At 48.8% G+C, this 18154-nt stretch overlaps 1 protein-coding gene across 1 annotated transcript in view; it reads left to right on the forward strand.

Annotated features, from left to right (window-relative positions):
• The window catches only part of clpb (ClpB family mitochondrial disaggregase), a 107795-nt gene that overhangs the window by 68817 nt on the left and 20824 nt on the right, over positions 1-18154 (forward strand). The window contains exons 8-9 of the mRNA XM_080197713.1: positions 6503-6580; positions 17677-17732. Of these exons, the coding sequence (XP_080053839.1) occupies positions 6503-6580; positions 17677-17732 (134 nt within the window). The remainder of the gene's footprint in view (positions 1-6502; positions 6581-17676; positions 17733-18154) is intronic.

Here is an 18154-nt window from a genome sequence, read left to right on the forward strand (position 1 = left end):
AATGTGAAACTTGCTCCCATGGGGACTGGTTAAGGTGAATGGTGTAGACACCTGGAAGGGGGAAGGAATAATAAAGCCCCTACAATGTAGAAAGAGGCCATTTGGCCCATCAACTCTGTACCGAAAAACAATCCCACTCGGGCCTATCCCCGTAATCCCACACATTTACCCCACTAATCTCTCTGACCTACGCATCCCAGGACATTAAGGGGCAATTTAGCATGGCCAATGCGCCTCAGGAAGGAAGCTGATTAAACACGTGGGAGAGGATAGAATTTGATGAAAGGGGTGGACGTGTGGAGGTTAAACCCTGGCATGAATCTATTGGACTGAATGGTCTCTTTCTTGCTGCGTAATTCAATGTAGAAAGGAAGTTTCAATCCATCTGTTCTCTTCAATTTCAGTCATTCAAATTCTGAGCTAAATGGCAGTGAGGAGTTGGGACAGAAACATCACATCACCCCAGTGTTTACTTACAAGGACAAATTGGTTCAGTAACAATAAGGGAGCCTGGTCACATTCTGCTTAATAAGATTTGGACTGGGGCACATGACAGATGAGGTCTGCCTGAAGTGACATGGACAAACCCCCTGTGAACACTTCCTCTGTCCCAGCCCCTCTCTCTCTCTCTCACCCAGCGTCACCAGGCAGCCCCTGCCTTTTTGCTATTGTCTTTCTGTTATTTCATTTGCTGTTTTGTGCAGGCTCCTCCATCAATCAGTGTCCTCGCCCCAACTACCAGCAACCCCCCCTCCCCTCGCTGCTAAAACCAGCTGCAAATGGTTCAGGCCATTAGGCCTGTGCTAATTGGCTAAGGCTTGATGAATGGGCCGGGCACAGATCTGACACAGGTGGTGTCTGTACACATTAGACGGGCGGGTTCATGGCGAGCTGTGGGATACTAATCAAATTTGGGGGCAAATTTTCTTTCTGCCTTAAGCAGGCCAGCATCGACCATTTAAAGAGACAGCTGCCCCTTTGTCTGCGCATAACCTGAACTGCACAATACCCTTTCTCCCACCATCCCTCATTTATCCATTGGGATGTGACTCTCTTTCCCCCCTTGGTTGGGGATGCCAATTCTTAAGGTGTGGGAGGAAGGCCATAAATGGCAGGGGAGACTGTTTGTGTTGAAATGTTCCTCTGCTATACACACTGGGGTACTGTCCTGGGCCATGTTCCTTGAACACATGATCTCTTGATCTCTTCACAATTTATAAATTCTTTAACTGTCGGGGTTCCCCTGTAATTGGGGGCCTTTGTTTGCTGGTTTTGGCCAGATGTGGACACGGGAGACAGTGGATGTCTCCAAGAGGCTGCTGGTGCCTCGCCAAAGGCAGTTCAAAGACCTGAGCCTCAAAGAGATGTACATTTCCCACGGGTTGGCAGCTGCAGGGCCCGGGTTCAGATCGTCCAACCCAAGGACAGCCCTTGTTGACAGGGCAAGATGGAAGTTTTATACACCCATCACTCAACACAAGACCCTAGAACACATTATGTTCGTACTGTCCACTTCACATAGAACACCCTGATGGGATGTACACTGGAGCAGAGGGAGGGCGCCTGGCAGGAGAGGAAAAAGGGTAAAAATGAAGATTAAAAACACTTGTTTTTGTATGACTCCTTTTATGACTTCAGAACATCCTTCCTGGCAAATTACATAGAACCTTTAACACAGTGAGTATGGCCCAAGCTGCTTCACAGTAGTGGGCTGCATGGTGGCACAGTGGTTAGCACTGCTGCCTCACAGCGCCAGGGATCCGGGTTCGATTCCCAGCTTGGGTCACTGTCACTGTGGAGTTTGCAGTTCTTCCTGTGTCTGTGTGGGTTTCCTCCAGGTCCTCTGGAGGAACACTGGTTACTGGTTGAGAAGACCTGATATTGTAAGTGTAGTTTTGGTTTCTTTGCCTGCCAGCCTCAGAGTTTGGGTGGCAAAGGTTCACTGGATTGATTTTTGACAGGCAAGGGTTGTCCTGTGAGGAGACTTTGACTAGAACTTATCAAAGCTGACTAGAATTTAGAAGAATGAGCAGTAATCTCATTGAAACAGCTGAAAAACTTCTGTCGGGATTGACAGAGTTGTTGCTGAGTGGCTGTTCTCCCTGTCTGCAGAGGTTGGAATTTGGGACATATTCTAATCCTTCCACGCCCTCATCCTTCCTAATCTCCATAATCTCTTCCAGCCTGACAACCCTCCAAGACTTCCACCCTCCTCCAGTTGTGATCTCTTGTGCATTCCTGATGTTCACCACACCGTCGGCAGCCTGGCCCTGAACTCAAATTGCTCCCTAAACCTCTCCGTCTCTTTCTTCTCCTTTAAGTTGCTCCTTTGACCAACCTTATCGTAATGTCCTCTTTTACCAAATGCAAATGATGTTGGCTGTAAAATTCTCTCATTCTATCCCGCAGATATTAATGTAGACCTGCGTTTACCAGAGTGAGGAGTCAGGGCTGCAGAACTGTGAGCCAGGAAAGGAGAAATCAGAATGGGGAAGGGGAGAGTGAAGAGAGTAACACTGAGGGTTGGTGTCTAAAGTATTGAGGATTATGGGGATAATGGGGAAAGTGAACTTGATGGACCGAATGGTCTCCTTCTGCACAGGAAGGATTTTATAATTCAATGATTCTCTGATTCTATGAGATGTTGTGTTGAAATTGTTATGTATTTGGGGCGGCATGGTAGCCCGGGGGTTAGGACTGCTGCTTCACAGTGCCAGGGACCTGGGTTCAATTCCGGCCTTGAGTCACTACCCCCCACCCCCGCGCTCCCTTCTGCCCCCCCCCGCTCCCTTCCACCCCCTCTACTCCACCACCCCCACCCCCGCTCCCCTCCAGCTCCCCATTCCTCTCTGTCCCCCCGCCCCTCCACCCCCATGCCCCCCTCCACCCCCCGCCACTCTCTGCCCCTCTGCCCTCCCCCACTCCCCTAGCCCCCATATTGATCTTTGTAAAGTAATCCATTGTATTGATGAGAATCAATATCGAGCTAACTTCACTCATAAAACCTTTCGTCAGACCCTATGGGAAAGCCAATGAAGTAAAATAGGTTTTAGTGGCCCCAGCAAGAAGTGACCTCTTGCTATCTGATTCTGATTCAGGGCTCACACCTTTTCCAACAGGAATTTATCCACTATGCTGTTAGCCCTGACTCAGTGTGTAACACACTCACCTCTTCCGTATAAGATGATGAATGGGATGGATAGGATAGAGGTGGAAAGACTCTTCCCGCTCAAAAAAGACAGTAGGACTAGGGGGCACAGCCTCAAGATAAAGGGGGGGCGGTTCAGAACGGAGTTGAGGAGGAACTTCTTCACTCAAAGGGTGGTGAATCTCTGGAATTCTCTGCCCGTTGAAGTGGTGGAGGCTGCCTCGCTAAATATTTTTAAGAAGCGGGTTGATGGGTTTTTGATAAGAGAGGGGATTAAGGGTTATGGGGAGAGGGCGGGAATGTGGAACTGAGCCACGACAGATCAGCCATGATCTTATTGAATGGCGGGGCAGGCTCGAAGGGCCAGATGGCCTACTCCTGCTCCTATTTCTTATGTTCTTATGTTCTTAAATTGGATATTCAAATCCCCTATTCCAGGGGTTTGAGCACAAAATCCAACTCCCAATGCCAGCACTGAGGGAGTGCTGCACTGTCAGAGGCGTCAGATTTCTGATGAGATGTTAAACCAAGATGTGGAGTTATACTGGGCTGAGCACAGTGAGAATCCTCACAACACCAGGTTAAAGTCCAACAGGTTTATTTGGAATCGTGAGCTTTCGGAGCACTGCGCCTTCATCAGGTGAGTGACATGCTAAGGTTCATTGGCTTCGGGTGGGATTTTCCAGTTTTGGGGCAAGCGTTGCTGAAAAATTCCACCCCTAATGTTTGAAGTGTATTCACATAAAATACCAGAAAGAGCAAAAGGAAATAGATTGATGCGAGCATTTTCACAGTCGCTGTGCCAAACTGCTTTGCAGACACTGAGTGACTTGTGAATTGCAGTTGTTGTTAGTCCTGAGGCAGACAAATCAGTCACCATCCCACAAACTATCAGTCGTTAATCAGGTTACCTTTTGGTAATGTTGGTTGAGAGAGGTTTACTGAGCAGCAAGCAGGATATTGTCCACTGAATATTTCCACAGAATCATAGAACATAGAACACTACAGCACAAACAGGCTCTTCGGCCCACGAGTTGCGCCGATCACATCAACACCTACCAATCTATAGACCTATCTATAACCCCCAATCCCATTAAACCCCATATACTCATCCAGAAGTCTTCTAAAAGACCCCAGCGAGTTCGCCCCCGCCACCACTGACGGCAGCCGATTCCATTCACTCACCACCCTCTGAGTGAAAAACTTACCGCTAACATCACTTCTGTACTTTCCTCCCCGCACCTTAAATCTGTGTCCTCTCGTAGTGACCATTTCAACCCGGGGAAATAGCCTCTGAGAATCCACCCTATCTATTCCTCTCAACATTTTATAAACTTCTATCAGGTCGCCTCTCAACCTTCGTCTCTCCAGGGAAAAGAGTCCCAGCTCCCTCAACCTAACTTCATAAGGCATGCCTCCCAGTCCAGGCAACATCCTTGTAAATCTCCTCTGTACCCTTTCAATAGCTTCTACGTCTTTCCTATAGTGAGGCGACCAGAACTGCGCACAGTACTCCAAATGAGGCCTGACAAGGGTCTTATAAAGACCTTTCAACATTCACCACCTGAACACATTGTATTTGACAGACTGGGTAAACTTCATCCAAAAGATAATACCTCTGAGAGTGCTGCACTCCCTCAGCACTGACCCTCTGACAGTGCGGCACTCCCTCGGCACCGACCCTCTGACAGTGCGGCACTCCCTCGGCACCGACCCTCTGACAGTGCGGCACTCCCTCGGCACCGACCCTCTGACAGTGCGGCACTCCCTCAGTACTGACCCTCTGACAGTGCGGCGCTCCCTCAGTACTGACCCTCTGACAGTGCGGCGCTCCCTCAGTACTGACCCTCTGACAGTGCGTCACTCCCTCAGTACTGACCCTCTGACAGTGCGGCACTCCCTCAGCACCGACCCTCTGACAGTGCGGCACTCCCTCAGCACCGACCCTCTGACAGTGCGGCACTCCCTCAGCACCGACCCTCTGACAGTGCGGCACTCCCTCAGCACTGACCCTCTGACAGTGCGGCACTCCCTCAGCACTGACCCTCTGACAGTGCGGCACTCCCTCAGCACTGACCCTCTGACAGTGCGTCACTCCCTCAGCACTGACCCTCTGACAGTGCGTCACTCCCTCAGCACTGACCCTCTGACAGTGCGTCACTCCCTCAGCACTGACCCTCTGACAGTGCGGCACTCCCTCAGCACTGACCCTCTGACAGTGCGTCACTCCCTCAGCACTGACCCTCTGACAGTGCGTCACTCCCTCAGCACTGACCCTCTGACAGTGCGTCACTCCCTCAGCACTGACCCTCTGACAGTGCGTCACTCCCTCACTACTGCACTGAGCATGTCCATGTGGCTTGCATGCTCAGTGCTCTGGGGTGACCACACATGATCTTCTGACTGAGAGACAAGAAAGTGATCCCACTGGGCCACACTAACACCTGTCGCAGGAGGAGCACCCAACTGCAGTGGGAAGGGGGGTTCGCGGGGCGATAGTATTGTTTATTTCCGACACTAAGCACAAAGTATATCTGTCGGGGCTTCGTCCCCATGCCCTGCGCGGTGAGGAGCGGGGAAGGGGTGACTGGCCACTGTTAGATTCCCTTCCCCAGTCGTGAAGCTAAATATTAAATCTTCCACGTAAAAGTCTTGCCAGTGGCTGTGACACGCGCACAGACAAAGAAAGCGAATATAAAAAGGATTCTATCCTCTGGTACATTTGAAAAGATTAAGGACTGACATGAATTTATCATAGTAATCCAATCAAGTTCCTATTATTCAAGCATTTCAGGTTTAGTGAAATCCGATTTAGTGCACACTGCCAGTCAGTGCGGAGAGAGTCACCCTGAGACTGAGCACATGTCCTTCCAGTGAAACAGAGAAAGAAAATGTCAGGAGATTATTATTATTATTTTTTATTATTAATCTTTGCGTTAGAAGGTTGCGGCCGGTGGCTTTCTGTTTTGTGTGTGTGTGTGTGTGTGCGCGTGTGCGCCCTTTCCTCCCATATCCCCCACCCCATACTCGCTGTCGATCCCGTCTCCCTGGCAACGGCGAGTGCGTGCCTCGGCAGACACCACGCTGTTTATCCGCATAACTGTGAGGGCAGGCTCACGAGATCCATACAAACTCAATTTGGCTCCTCCTGGGCTCTGCTCCTTAATGAAATCTCTGATGGACTAATGGTTACTGGTGCCTTTTTGCGTGGGATGAAGACGGTAGAACATCATGTATACTTAGTGATAATTGTAGGGTGGGGAGGGGGGGGTGGATAGTGAGGAATCGATTTTAGACATAATTCCTTCCCCTCTCTCATTCGCTCTTCTCTCTCTTTTTTTTCCCTAAATGCAGCTATCCGAAGAAAGGAGAATGGTTGGGCGGATGAAGAACACCCGCTAGTCTTCCTCTTCCTCGGGTCGTCTGGAATTGGTAATTGTTAAATTAAATGACGCTGAAACCATTTGCTGTCTGGCACAGAAGGTTCTCCTGATTATGCCCCAGCCCCTACACAAGAAGGAACATGAACCAAAAGCTTTTAACTCCTTCGCTATTTCCCACGATTCTCCTTCACTCTTTCCAGATGTTTGCAATCGATATCAACGACTCTGATACAGGGATAGAATGAACCGTAGCCAGATTTGCAGACAACACTACATTAGGTGGGATAGTAAGTTGTAATGAGGAAATAAGAAGTTTACAAACGGATATAAATAGGTTCGGTGAGCGGGCCAGAATGAAATTTAATGTGGATAAGTGTGAGGTCATGTCAAATAGAAAGGCAACTTATTACCCAAATGGAGAGACGCTTCGGTGCAGAGGGATCTGGGTGTCCCGATGCATGAGTCACAGACCAGTATGCTACAGCAGGTAATAAGGAAGGCAAAGGGAATTTCGACATTTAGTGCTGAAGGAATAGAGTATAAAAGTAGGGAAGCGTTGCTGCTCCTGTACAAAGCAAGAAATCTCGCAAACCAGGTTAAAGTCCAACCGCTGTCTCACAGCGCCAGGGACCTGGGTTTGATTCTCGGCTTGGGTCACTGTCTGTGTGGAGTTTCCACTTTCTCCCTATGTCTGCGTGCGTTTCCTCCGGGTGCGCCGGTTTCCTCCCACAGTCCATAGATGTGTGGGTTAGGTGGATTGGCCATGCTAAGTTGACCCTAGTGTCAGGGGTAAATTAGGAGGGTAAATATGTGGGGTTACAGGAAAAGGGCCTGGGTGGGATTGATGGGCTGAATGGCCTTCTGTACTGTAGGGATTCTATGATTGTAACAAGGGGTATTTAATTGAGGTGTGCAAAATGCTAAAGGGGATTGACAAAGTAGAATTAGAGAGGATGTTTCCTCTTCTGGGGTAATCTGGAACAAGAGACCTTAATTTTAGGATAAGGGTTTGCAAATTTAAAACAGAGATGAGGAGAAACTACTTCTCTCAAAGGGTTGTGAATCTGTGGAATTCGCTACCCCAGAGTGCTGTGGATGCCGGGACATTGAGTCAATTCGAGGAGGAGACGGACAGATTTTTAATTAATAATGAGGTCACCTTAAACCTATGCCCTCTAGTTTTAGACTCCCCTACCTTTGGGAAAAGATAGTGACTATCTAGCTGATCTATGCCCCTCATTATTTTATAGACCTCTATAAGATCACCCCTCAGCTTCCTACGCTCCAGAGAAAAATGTCCCAGTCTATCCAGCTTCTCCTTCTAACTTAATGCATCAAGTCCCGGTAGCATCCTAGTAAATGTTTTCTGCACTCTTTCTAGTCGAATAATATCCTTCCTATAATAGGGTGACCAGAATTGACAGCAGTACAAGTGTGGCCTTACCAATGTCTTGTACAACTTCAACAAGACATTCCATCTCCTGTATTCAATGTTCTGACCAATGAAATCAAGCTTGCCGAATGCCTTCTTCATCACTCTGTCCACCTGTGACTCCACTTTCAAGGAGCTATGAACTTGTACCCCTAGATCTCTTTGTTCTGTAACTCTCCCCAGTGCCCTACCATTAACTGAGTAAGTCCTGCCCTGGTTCAATCTACCAAAATGCATTACCTCGCGTTTGTCTGAATTAAACTCCATCTACCAATTGGCCCACTGGCCCAATTGATAAGATCCCATTGTAATCGGAGATAACTTTTTTTTCACTGTCCACTATGCCACCAATCTTAATGTCATCTGCTAACTTAGTAACCATGCCTCCTGTATTCCCATCCAAATCATTAATATAAATGACAAATAACAGTGGACTCAGCACTGATCCCTGGGGCACACCTCTGGTCACAGGCCTCCAGTTTGTAAAACAATTCTCTACAAACACCCTCTGGCTTCTGTTAAGAAGCCAATTTTGCATCCATTTATATACTCACCCTGGATCCTGTGAGATTTAACCTTGTGCAACAACATACCATGTGGTATATTGTCAAAGGCCTTGCTAAAATCTATGTAGACAATATCAACTGCACTGCCCTCATCTACCTTCTTGGTTACCCCTTCAAAAAAACTCCATCAAATTTGTGAGACGCGATTTTCCATTCACAAACCTGACTGTCCCTAAATGCCTGTGGATCCTGTCTCTCAAAACACCTTCCAACAGATGTGAGTCCAGATGACTCTTTGCCAAAGCTTTGAATTGGATATCCAGTTAGTCCCACTCTCTCCCCTGCTCTTCCCTAAACACAGTGCAAGTTTTTCCTTTTCAAGAATTTATCAGTTCTCTTTCAAAAGTATTGAATCTGTTTCCACTGCCCCCTTGAAGTGAGCATTCTGGATCACCGTACCCTGCTGTGTGGGGAAAAAAAATCACCACATTTACCCTGCCTCTTTTTGGTCAATTATCCCTGATCTTTGTTCTCTGGTTAACTACCTTCCTGCCAGTGGAAACAGTTTCTCCTTTTGAGTTGATTTGATTTGATTTATTATTGTCACATGTATTAACAGACAGTGAAAAGTATTGTTTCTTGCGCACTATACAGACAAAACATACCATTCATAGAGAAAGAAACGAGAGAGTGCAGAATGTAGTGTTACAGTCATAGCTAGGGTGTAGAGAAAGATCAACTTAATGCGAGGTAGGTCCATTCAAAAGTCTGACAGCAGCAGGGAAGGAGCTGTTCGTGAGTCAGTTGGTTATATGACCTCAGACTTTTGTATCTTTTTCCCGCCGGAAGAAGGTGGAAGAGAGAATGGCCAGAGTGTGTGAGGTTCTTGATTACACTGGCTGCTTTGCCATGGCTGTGGAAGTGTAGTCAGAGTCCCCACAGAATCAAGCCGGGAATCGAACCCAGGTCCCTGACACTGTGAGGCAGCAGTCCTAAGCTGCCCACATTCGCCCAGTCATTCTACACAAAAGATAGACATTAATCAATCAAATTAGGACTTCAGGAAAAACCTCTTTACCCGAGAGTGGTGAGAATGTGGAACTCACTAACACTGGGAGAGATGCATTTGGGAAGGTAGTGAAGGGAAAAGGAATTTGTAGAGTGAGTGGATGAAATAAGATGGGAGATTGTGTGAGACGTAAGTACCAGCATGGATCATAAAGGGTGAAATACCTGCTTCTGTGCTGCACATTTGACACAATTCTGATGCCACGTTAGACAAGGAAACAAGTTCCGACAATCAGGGCTAAGGGGCCGTCACTGACAGAGCAAATATTGTGCAGGGAATCAAACAATGTCAGTTTGAATAAATAAACCAAATTAAGATGGGCACAGAAGTTGGGCTGTATGACTAACCTCTCCATGCTTTTGCAACAAACCTGACACTGATTGTTTGTGGGTTCCACTAATATCTCCTGGTTTGTCCTGGAAGTGATGGATGGGAACTGTAGAGGGAGCTTTACTCTGTATCTAACCCCGTGCTGTACCTGTCCTGGGAGTGTTTGATGGGGACAATGTAGACGGAGCTTTACTCTGTATCTAACCCCATGCTGTACCTGTCCTGGGAGTGTTTGATGGGGGACAGTGTAGAAGGAGCTTTAGTCTGTACCTAACCCCGTGCTGTCCCTGTCCTGGAAGTGATGGATGGGAACTGTAGAGGGAGCTTTACTCTGTATCTAACCCCGTGCTGTACCTGTCCTGGGAGTGTTTGATGGGGACAATGTAGACGGAGCTTTACTCTGTATCTAACCCCATGCTGTACCTGTCCTGGGAGTGTTTGATGGGGGACAGTGTAGAAGGAGCTTTACTCTGTACCTAACCCCGTGCTGTCCCTGTCCTGGGAGTGTTTGATGGGGACAATGTAGAGGGAGCTTTACTCTGTATCTAACCCCATGCTGTACCTGTCCTGGGAGTGTTTGATGGGGGACAATGTAGAAGGAGCTTTACTCTGTACCTAACCCCATGCTGTACCTGTCCTGGGAGTGTTTGATGGGGACAATGTAGAAGGAGCTTTACTCTGTACCTAACCCTGTGCTGTACCTGTCCTGGGAGTGTTTGATGGGGACAATGTAGAAGGAGCTTTACTCTGTACCTAACCCCGTGCTGTACCTGTCCTGGGAGTGTTTGATGGGGGGACAGTGTAGAGGGAGCTTTACTCTGTACCTAACCCTGTGTTGTACCTGTCCTGGGAGTGTTTGATGGGGACAGTGTAGAGGGAGCTTTACTCTGTATCTAACCCCATGCTGTATGTGTCCTGGGAGTGTTTGATGGGGGACAGTGTAGAGGGAGCTTTACTCTGTATCTAACCCCATGCTGTATGTGTCCTGGGAGTGTTTGATGGGGGACAGTGTAGAGGGAGCTTTACTCTGTATCTAACCCCATGCTGTACCTGTCCTGGGAGTTATTGATGGGAATAGTGTGGAGAGAGCTTTACTCTGTATCTAACCCCGTGCTGTACCTGTCCTGGGAGTGTTTGATGGGGGACAGTGTAGAGGGAGCTTTACTCTGTATCTAACCCCGTGCTGTACCTGTCCTGGGAGTGTTTGATGGGGGACAGTGTAGAGGGAGCTTTACTCTGTATCTAACCCTGTGCTGTCCCTGTCCTGGGAGTTATTGATGGGAATAGTGTGGAGAGAGCTTTACTCTGTATCTAACCCTGTGCTGTACCTATCTTTCCCGGAATAATGGAGCCCAAGAGAAGACCATTCAGCCAGTTGTGTCTGTGCTGGCTCTCTGAACATTTGATTCAATATATCCCAATCCCCACTCTTTCTCCACAGCCCAGCAAATTATTTCGTTATGTTTATTTCCCTACATTAAAACCAGTAGATTTGGGATTTGCTTTTTAATATTATTTTAACTATTTGTTGCTCTGTCCTGGCCCTTGTCTAATATCACCTTGTATTTCTCTTTACATGTCTGTGTGCCATTGTAGTTGCTCAATAGTGACACCCTTGGTCATTCATCCAACTGCAGCTACTCACTCACGCTGTGTAACACAGGAATTGCACTGTCATGTAGTGCAGTACGAGGGCACAGTGGTTAGCACTGCTGCCTCGCAACGCCAGGGACCCGGGTTCAATTCCCGCCTCGGGTCACTCCCTGTGTGGAGTCTGCACGTTCTTCCCGTGCCTGTAGGGCATCCTCCGCGTGCTCCAGTTTCCTCCCACAGTCCGAAGATGTGTGTGTTACGTGGATTGGCCATGCTAAATTACCCCTTCGTGTGCCAAGATGTGTGGGCCTGGGTAAGATGATCTGTCAGGGAGTCAGTGGACCAAATGGCCTCCAAATACTGTCCAAAGGCACTGAATTGGACCCTGAACCACATAAAGAGGTATAAGGACAGAAAACCAAATGTTGGGTGATCGAGCACCTTAAAGGAAAGGAGAGTAGAGAGGCGGAAAATCTTAGGGAGGGAATTCCAGAGTTTTTGGCAGTGACAGCTGACGGCACGGCCATTCGTGTGGTTCAGATTAAAATGCTCATGAGGTCAGAGTTTGAGCGGTGCAGAGGTACGCTGATGGTTGTCTACCGAACTGGGGGGATAGGTTCAGAGGCTAGAGGGGTTGGGGTAGGTTTGGGGTCAGAGGGGCTGGGGTGGGTTCAGGGGTCAGAGGGACTGGGGTGGGTTCAGGGGTCAGAGGGAGTGGGGTGGCTTCAGAGATCAGAGGGGTTGGGGGGGCTTGGGGTGAGAGGGGCTGTGGTGGGTTCAGGGGGCAGAGGGACTGGGTTGGGTTCGGGGGCAGAGGGGCTGTGGTGGGTTCAGGGGTCAGAGGGACTGGGGTGGGTTCCAGGGTCAGAGGGGCTGTGGTGGGTTCAGGGGTCAGAGGGGCTGGGGTGGGTTCAGGGGTCACAGGGACTGGGGTGGGTTCAGGGGCAGAGGGTTGGCGGGTTCAGGGGGCAGAGGGTTGGGTTGGGTTTGGGGCAGAGGGTTGTGGGGGGGGTTCAGGGATCAGAGGGGTTGTGGGGGGGTTCAGGGATCAGAGGGGTTGTGGGGGGGTTCAGGGATCAGAGGGGTTGGGGGGGGTTCAGGGATCAGAGGGGTTGTGGGGGGGGTTCAGGGATCAGAGGGGTTGTGGGGGGGTTCAGGGGGCAGAGAGGTTGGGGGTGTTCAGGGGCAGAGGGGTTGGGTGGGTTCAGGGGCAGAGGGTTTGGGGGGGTTCAGGGATCAGAGGGGTTGTGGGGGGGTTCAGGGATCAGAGGGGTTGTGGGGGGGTTCAGGGATCAGAGGGGTTGGGAGGGGTTCAGGGATCAGAGGGGTTGTGGGGGGGTTCAGGGGGCAGAGGGGTTGGGGGGGGTTCAGGGATCAGAGGGGTTGTGGGGGGGTTCAGGGATCAGAGGGGTTGTGGGGGGTTCAGGGATCAGAGGGGTTGGGGGGGGGTTCAGGGATCAGAGGGGTTGTGGGGGGCTTCAGGGATCAGAGGGGTTGTGGGGGGGTTCAGGGGGCAGAGGGGTTGTGGGGGGTTCAGGGATCAGAGGGGTTGTGGGGGGGTTCAGGGATCAGAGGGGTTGTGGGGGGTTCAGGGATCAGAGGGGTTGGGGGGGGGTTCAGGGATCAGAGGGGTTGTGGGGGGCTTCAGGGATCAGAGGGGTTGTGGGGGGGTTCAGGGGGCAGAGGGGTTGTGGGGGGGTTCAGGGGGCAGAGGGGTTGTGGGGGGGTTCAGGGGGCAGAGGGGTTGTGGGGGGGTTCAGGGGGCAGAGGGGTTGTGGGGGTTCAGGGATCAGAGGGGTTGTGGGGGGGTTCAGGGGGCAGAGGGGTTGACAGGGGGGTTCAGGGATCAGAGGGGTTGGGGTGGGTTCAGGGATCAGAGGGGTTGGGGGGGTTCAGAGGCAGAGGGGTTGGGGGAAATTTGCTTATGTTATTTATTTTATATTTATTAAGACCTGCAGCTACTGGCTAGTCAGCTGTGTGATCAACATTTCAGAATCTACACTGGCCCAGAGTTGTGCAGGGAAATATTCAGTATTTACTGTGTGCCCAGATTGTCAATGCTGACTGTTCCAAACAGCACGGAATGTGTTCATTCTTTCTTTTCCTTTCAAACCTCACTCTTCCCGTGGCTTCTTTGGCAGCACTTAGATTCCAAGGATCAGTGCTGGGACCCCAGCTACTCACAACTCACGTCAATTGCTTACTATTTGGAGTCAGAAACACAATTTGTGAATTTACAGACGATATCAAACTGGAGTTACAGCCAACAACATGAGGGACTGGAACAAACTGCTGGCAGATACTAATAACTCTGCCTAAATGGGCACATAATTGGCACATGAATTTCAACATGGATACAGTGAGGTATTATATTTCAGCAAAAAAAAATAGAGAGCTTGCAAGTTACTTTGGAAAAGGGTAAACCTACGGGGGACAAGGGGATCTCTCACACAAATGATTCAACGTAATGACGCAGGTTAACAAGGCCATAAAAACATACAGAGACTGGAGAGGCTGGGTCCCTGTCACCGTGGAAGAGAGAAGGCTGAGGGGTGATTTCCCAGAGTTAAAATGTTTACAGGAAGGCAATCTTTATGAAATTTCAGGGCAGGTGGTGGTGTTGTAGTAACATCACTGGACTAGTCATCCAGAGGCCCAGGCTAATGCTCTGGGAACATGGGCTCAAATCCCACCAAGACAGCTGGTGGAATTTAAATTTAGTTTTAAAATCTGTAATATAAAGCTAGTCTCAGTAACGGTGACCATGAAACTCTCATTGATTGTTGTAAAAACCTATCTGGTTCTTTAATGGCCTTTGGGGAAGGAAATCTGCCATCCTTACCCAGTCTGGCCTACATGTGGCTCCAGAACAATGTGGTTGATTCTGAACTAGCGTGGCTCCTGAACCCACCCAGGAAACCTTGTGGGGTTTGCCCACTGCGTTATGAAACTATTAGACCAATAAGAGAGAGGAGCAGAATTAGGCCATTCAGCCCATCGAGCCTGCTCCACCATTCGATCATAGCTGATATTTTTCTCATTCTCATTCTCCTGCCTTCTACCCATAATCTCTGATCCCCTTATTAATCAAGAACCTATCTATTTCTGTCTTAAAGACACTCAATGACCTGGCTTCCACAGCTTTCTGCAGCAAAAACTTCCACAGATTCACCACTCTCTGGCTGAAGAAATTCCCCCTCATTTGATTTGATTTATTGTCACATGTATTAACATACAGTGAAAAGTATTGTTTCTTGTGCCCTATACAGACAAAACATACCATTCGTAGAGAAGGAAACAAGAGAATGCAGAATTCTGCACTCTCATCTCAGTTTTAAAGGAGCATCCCTTCACTCTGAGGTTCTAGTCTCTCCTACTAGTGGAAACATCCTCTCCATGTCCACTCTATCCAGGCCTCTTACACTTGTGTAAGTTCCAATTAGATCTCCCCTCATCTTTCTAAACTCCATCGAGTACAGACCCAGACTCCTCAACCTACAGGGGTATGTTTTGTTTCCAGGCAGCCAGTGCCCAGTCAAAGAGCTCACTGCCGATGGAGGGGGAGGGGAGGGGAGGAGTTGCTGAAAGAATCCAGCCTCACCCTCTCCAGTGACCCTGACCCTCCCCCATTCTGCAGCACCCCCTCTCTGCATCCCCCATCCCAACTCCAGGGACCGAGTGCTGATCCTCTGCGTAGGACCTGAAGCATTACCAGGAGCAGCCACCACTTCCAATGGTGCTGAAGGCAGTGGCTAGCTACGGGCCTCTGATTGACCGACACAGCTGAGGGGTGGGATTTCATCTTCCATGGTCCCTGAGCCAGTGAAAGGCCCAACATTGGCCAGTTAAGTACCCAAGTGCACTGAAATGATCATCATATCATCAAAATCATAGAAACCCTACAGTGCAGAAAGAGGCCATTGAGTCTGCGCCAATCGCAATCCCACCCAGGCTCTATCCCCACTTCATTACCCTGCTAATCCCTCTAACCTATCACACCCCAGGACACTAAGGGTTAATTTAGCATGTCTAATCTACCTAACCCGCACAGCTTTGGACTGTGGGAGGAAACCAGGGCACCCAGAGGAAACACACAGACATGGGGAGAACATGCAAACTCCACATGGATGTTGACCCAAGTCAGGAATTGAACCCGTTTCCTGGAGTTGTGAGGCAGCAGTGCTAACTAACTACTGTGCCACCGTGCCACCCCCATAACTTGGGGTCTCTCCCACAACAGAAGCAGTGCAAATTCCCACTAGTTCTCCCCTGTGGGGGATCTCTGTCGCAGAAAGTAAACTCTAGCCATTGATTGAAGAATAAATATTGACCAGGACAGTGCGAAGAACTCCCTTCCTACTCTTTGAAATAGTTCCACGGGATCTTTTATGCTGGGAGGGCAGGCCAGGCCTCAGTTTAAAGTCTGATTTGAAAGCTAGCAGCTCTAACAATGCAGTACTCCAGCAGTACTGAGTGTGTCAGCCTGAGTTTTACATAAGAAATAGGAGCAGGAGTAGCCCATCTATCCCTTCGAGCCTGCCCCGCCATTCAATAAGATCATGGCTAATCTGTCGTGGCTCAGTTCCATATTCCCGCCCTCTCCCCATAACCCTTAATCCCCTCTCTTATCAAAAACCCATCAACCCGCGTCTTAAAAATATTTAGCGAGGCAGCCTCCACCACCTCAACGGGCAGAGAATTCCAGAGATTCACCACCCTTTGAGTGAAGAAGTTCCTCCTCAACTCCATTCTAAACCGCCCCCCCTTTATCTTGAGGCTGTGCCCTCTAGTCCTACTGTCCTTTCTGAGCGGGAAGAGTCTCTCCACCTCTATCCTATCCATCCCATTCATCGTCTTATATGTCTCAATGAGATCTCCCCTCATTCCTCTAAACTCTAACGAGTACAAGCCTAATTTATTCAGCCTCTCCTCATAGCTCAACCCCCTCAACTCCGGTATCAGCCTAGTAAACTTCCTCTGCACTCCCTCCAAGGCCAAAATATCCTTGCGTAAGTGCGGCTCAATTTGTGCTCAATTTTCTGGAATGGGACATGAACTCTCAACTCTGACTCCGAGGCGAGAGTGCTGCCAACTCTGGTCATGAAAGCCGCTACAAAAATGCATATTTTATTTATTTATATAAAATGTATTTCTCGAGAGAAAATTGCAGTTTTTGTTTATTCTTTCATGGGATGGCACAGTGCTGCCTCACAGCGTCAGGGGTTTGATTCCCAGAGTCTGCATGCTCTCCCTTTGTCTGCATGTGTTTCCTCCGGGTGCTCTAGTTTCCTCCCATCGTCCAAAGATGTGCAGGTTAGGTGGATTGGCCGTGCTAAAATTGACCTAGTGTCAGGAAGATTAGTAGAGTAAATATGTAGGGTTACAGAGATAGGGCCTAATTGGGATTGTTGTCGGTGTAGACTCGATGGGCTGAATAGTCTCCTTCTGCACTCTTGGGATTCTATGTTCTTTGTACAAAGAGTGACCAATTCATGGAATCATCCAGCACAGAAGGAGGCCATTCAGCCCTTCATGTCTGTGCAGGCTCTTTGAAAGTGGTTTTTCAATTATTCCCAACTCCAGGGTCTTTCACTATTTCCCCACAAATATTCCGTTTTCCAATATTTATCCAATTCCAATTTGAAAGTTACTGTAGAATCTTCTTCCCTGTGGGGAAGGCGATGGCCTAGTGGTATTATTGATAGCCATTAATCCAGAAACTCGGCTAATGTTCTGGGAACCTGGATTCGAATCCCGCCACGGCAAAAATATTTGGAATTAAGACGACCATGAAACCATTGTTGATTCATCATCTGGTTTACTAATGTCCTTTAGGGAAGGAAATCTGCTGTCCTTACCCAGTCTGGCCTACATGTGACACCGGAGCTACAGCAATGTGGCTGATTCTCAACTGACCTCTGAGGGCAACTAGGGATGGACAATAAATGCTGACCAGCCGTGAATGAGTAAAACAAATAATATCACAGGTCACAATAACTCACTGTAAAATAAAAATTATTTTCCTCCTTGTCACTTCAGGTTTGTTTGGTAACGGACTAAACTTCTAGAACAAAGTCCAGACATAACTTCTGAGAAATGATTGAGATTGTGATGTGGGATTTTTTTGGATGATTGGTCAGCTGCCTCTTCAGCATCTTTTGAGATTTCCCACAATGTATCTTCGATATTGACTTTGTTTCTCTCGTTTGATGTAGGAAAAACAGAACTGGCCAAGCAGATCGCTAAATACATGCATAACGATGTCAAGAAGGTATGGGATCTTTCAACTATTATCTGTAGAAGCCATTGCCTTTGCTCCCTGCTGCAAACTCCGTTCGCTTCCCATCACCTCGCTGGCCACCGTCTTGGGCTGAACCAGACTGTGACATCCTCGCCAACTTACTTGACGCTAAGTGAGCCTCTGGACCCATGTCCTATCCATCGCCAAGGCTAGCTACCTCTGCTCACCCAGCCGCTGTAACATTCATGCTTTTATGACCTCCCACTTTCACTATCTCCAGAGCTCTCCAACAACCTTCCACAAGACCATCAAAACCGGTGCTCTCTGTATCCTAGCACAGCCTGTGTGTTTGTTGACCTAGGTGGGCTTTCAGTCCAACAATATCTTCGATAACTTCCTCTGTAGTCTTGCCCTTCCCTATCGCTGTCACCTCCCCCAACCTTAAAGCACCT

Source organism: Carcharhinus amblyrhynchos, chromosome 10, assembly GCF_965287045.1.
Source record: "Carcharhinus amblyrhynchos chromosome 10, sCarAmb.v2.hapA, whole genome shotgun sequence".
Taxonomy (NCBI): domain Eukaryota; kingdom Metazoa; phylum Chordata; class Chondrichthyes; order Carcharhiniformes; family Carcharhinidae; genus Carcharhinus; species Carcharhinus amblyrhynchos.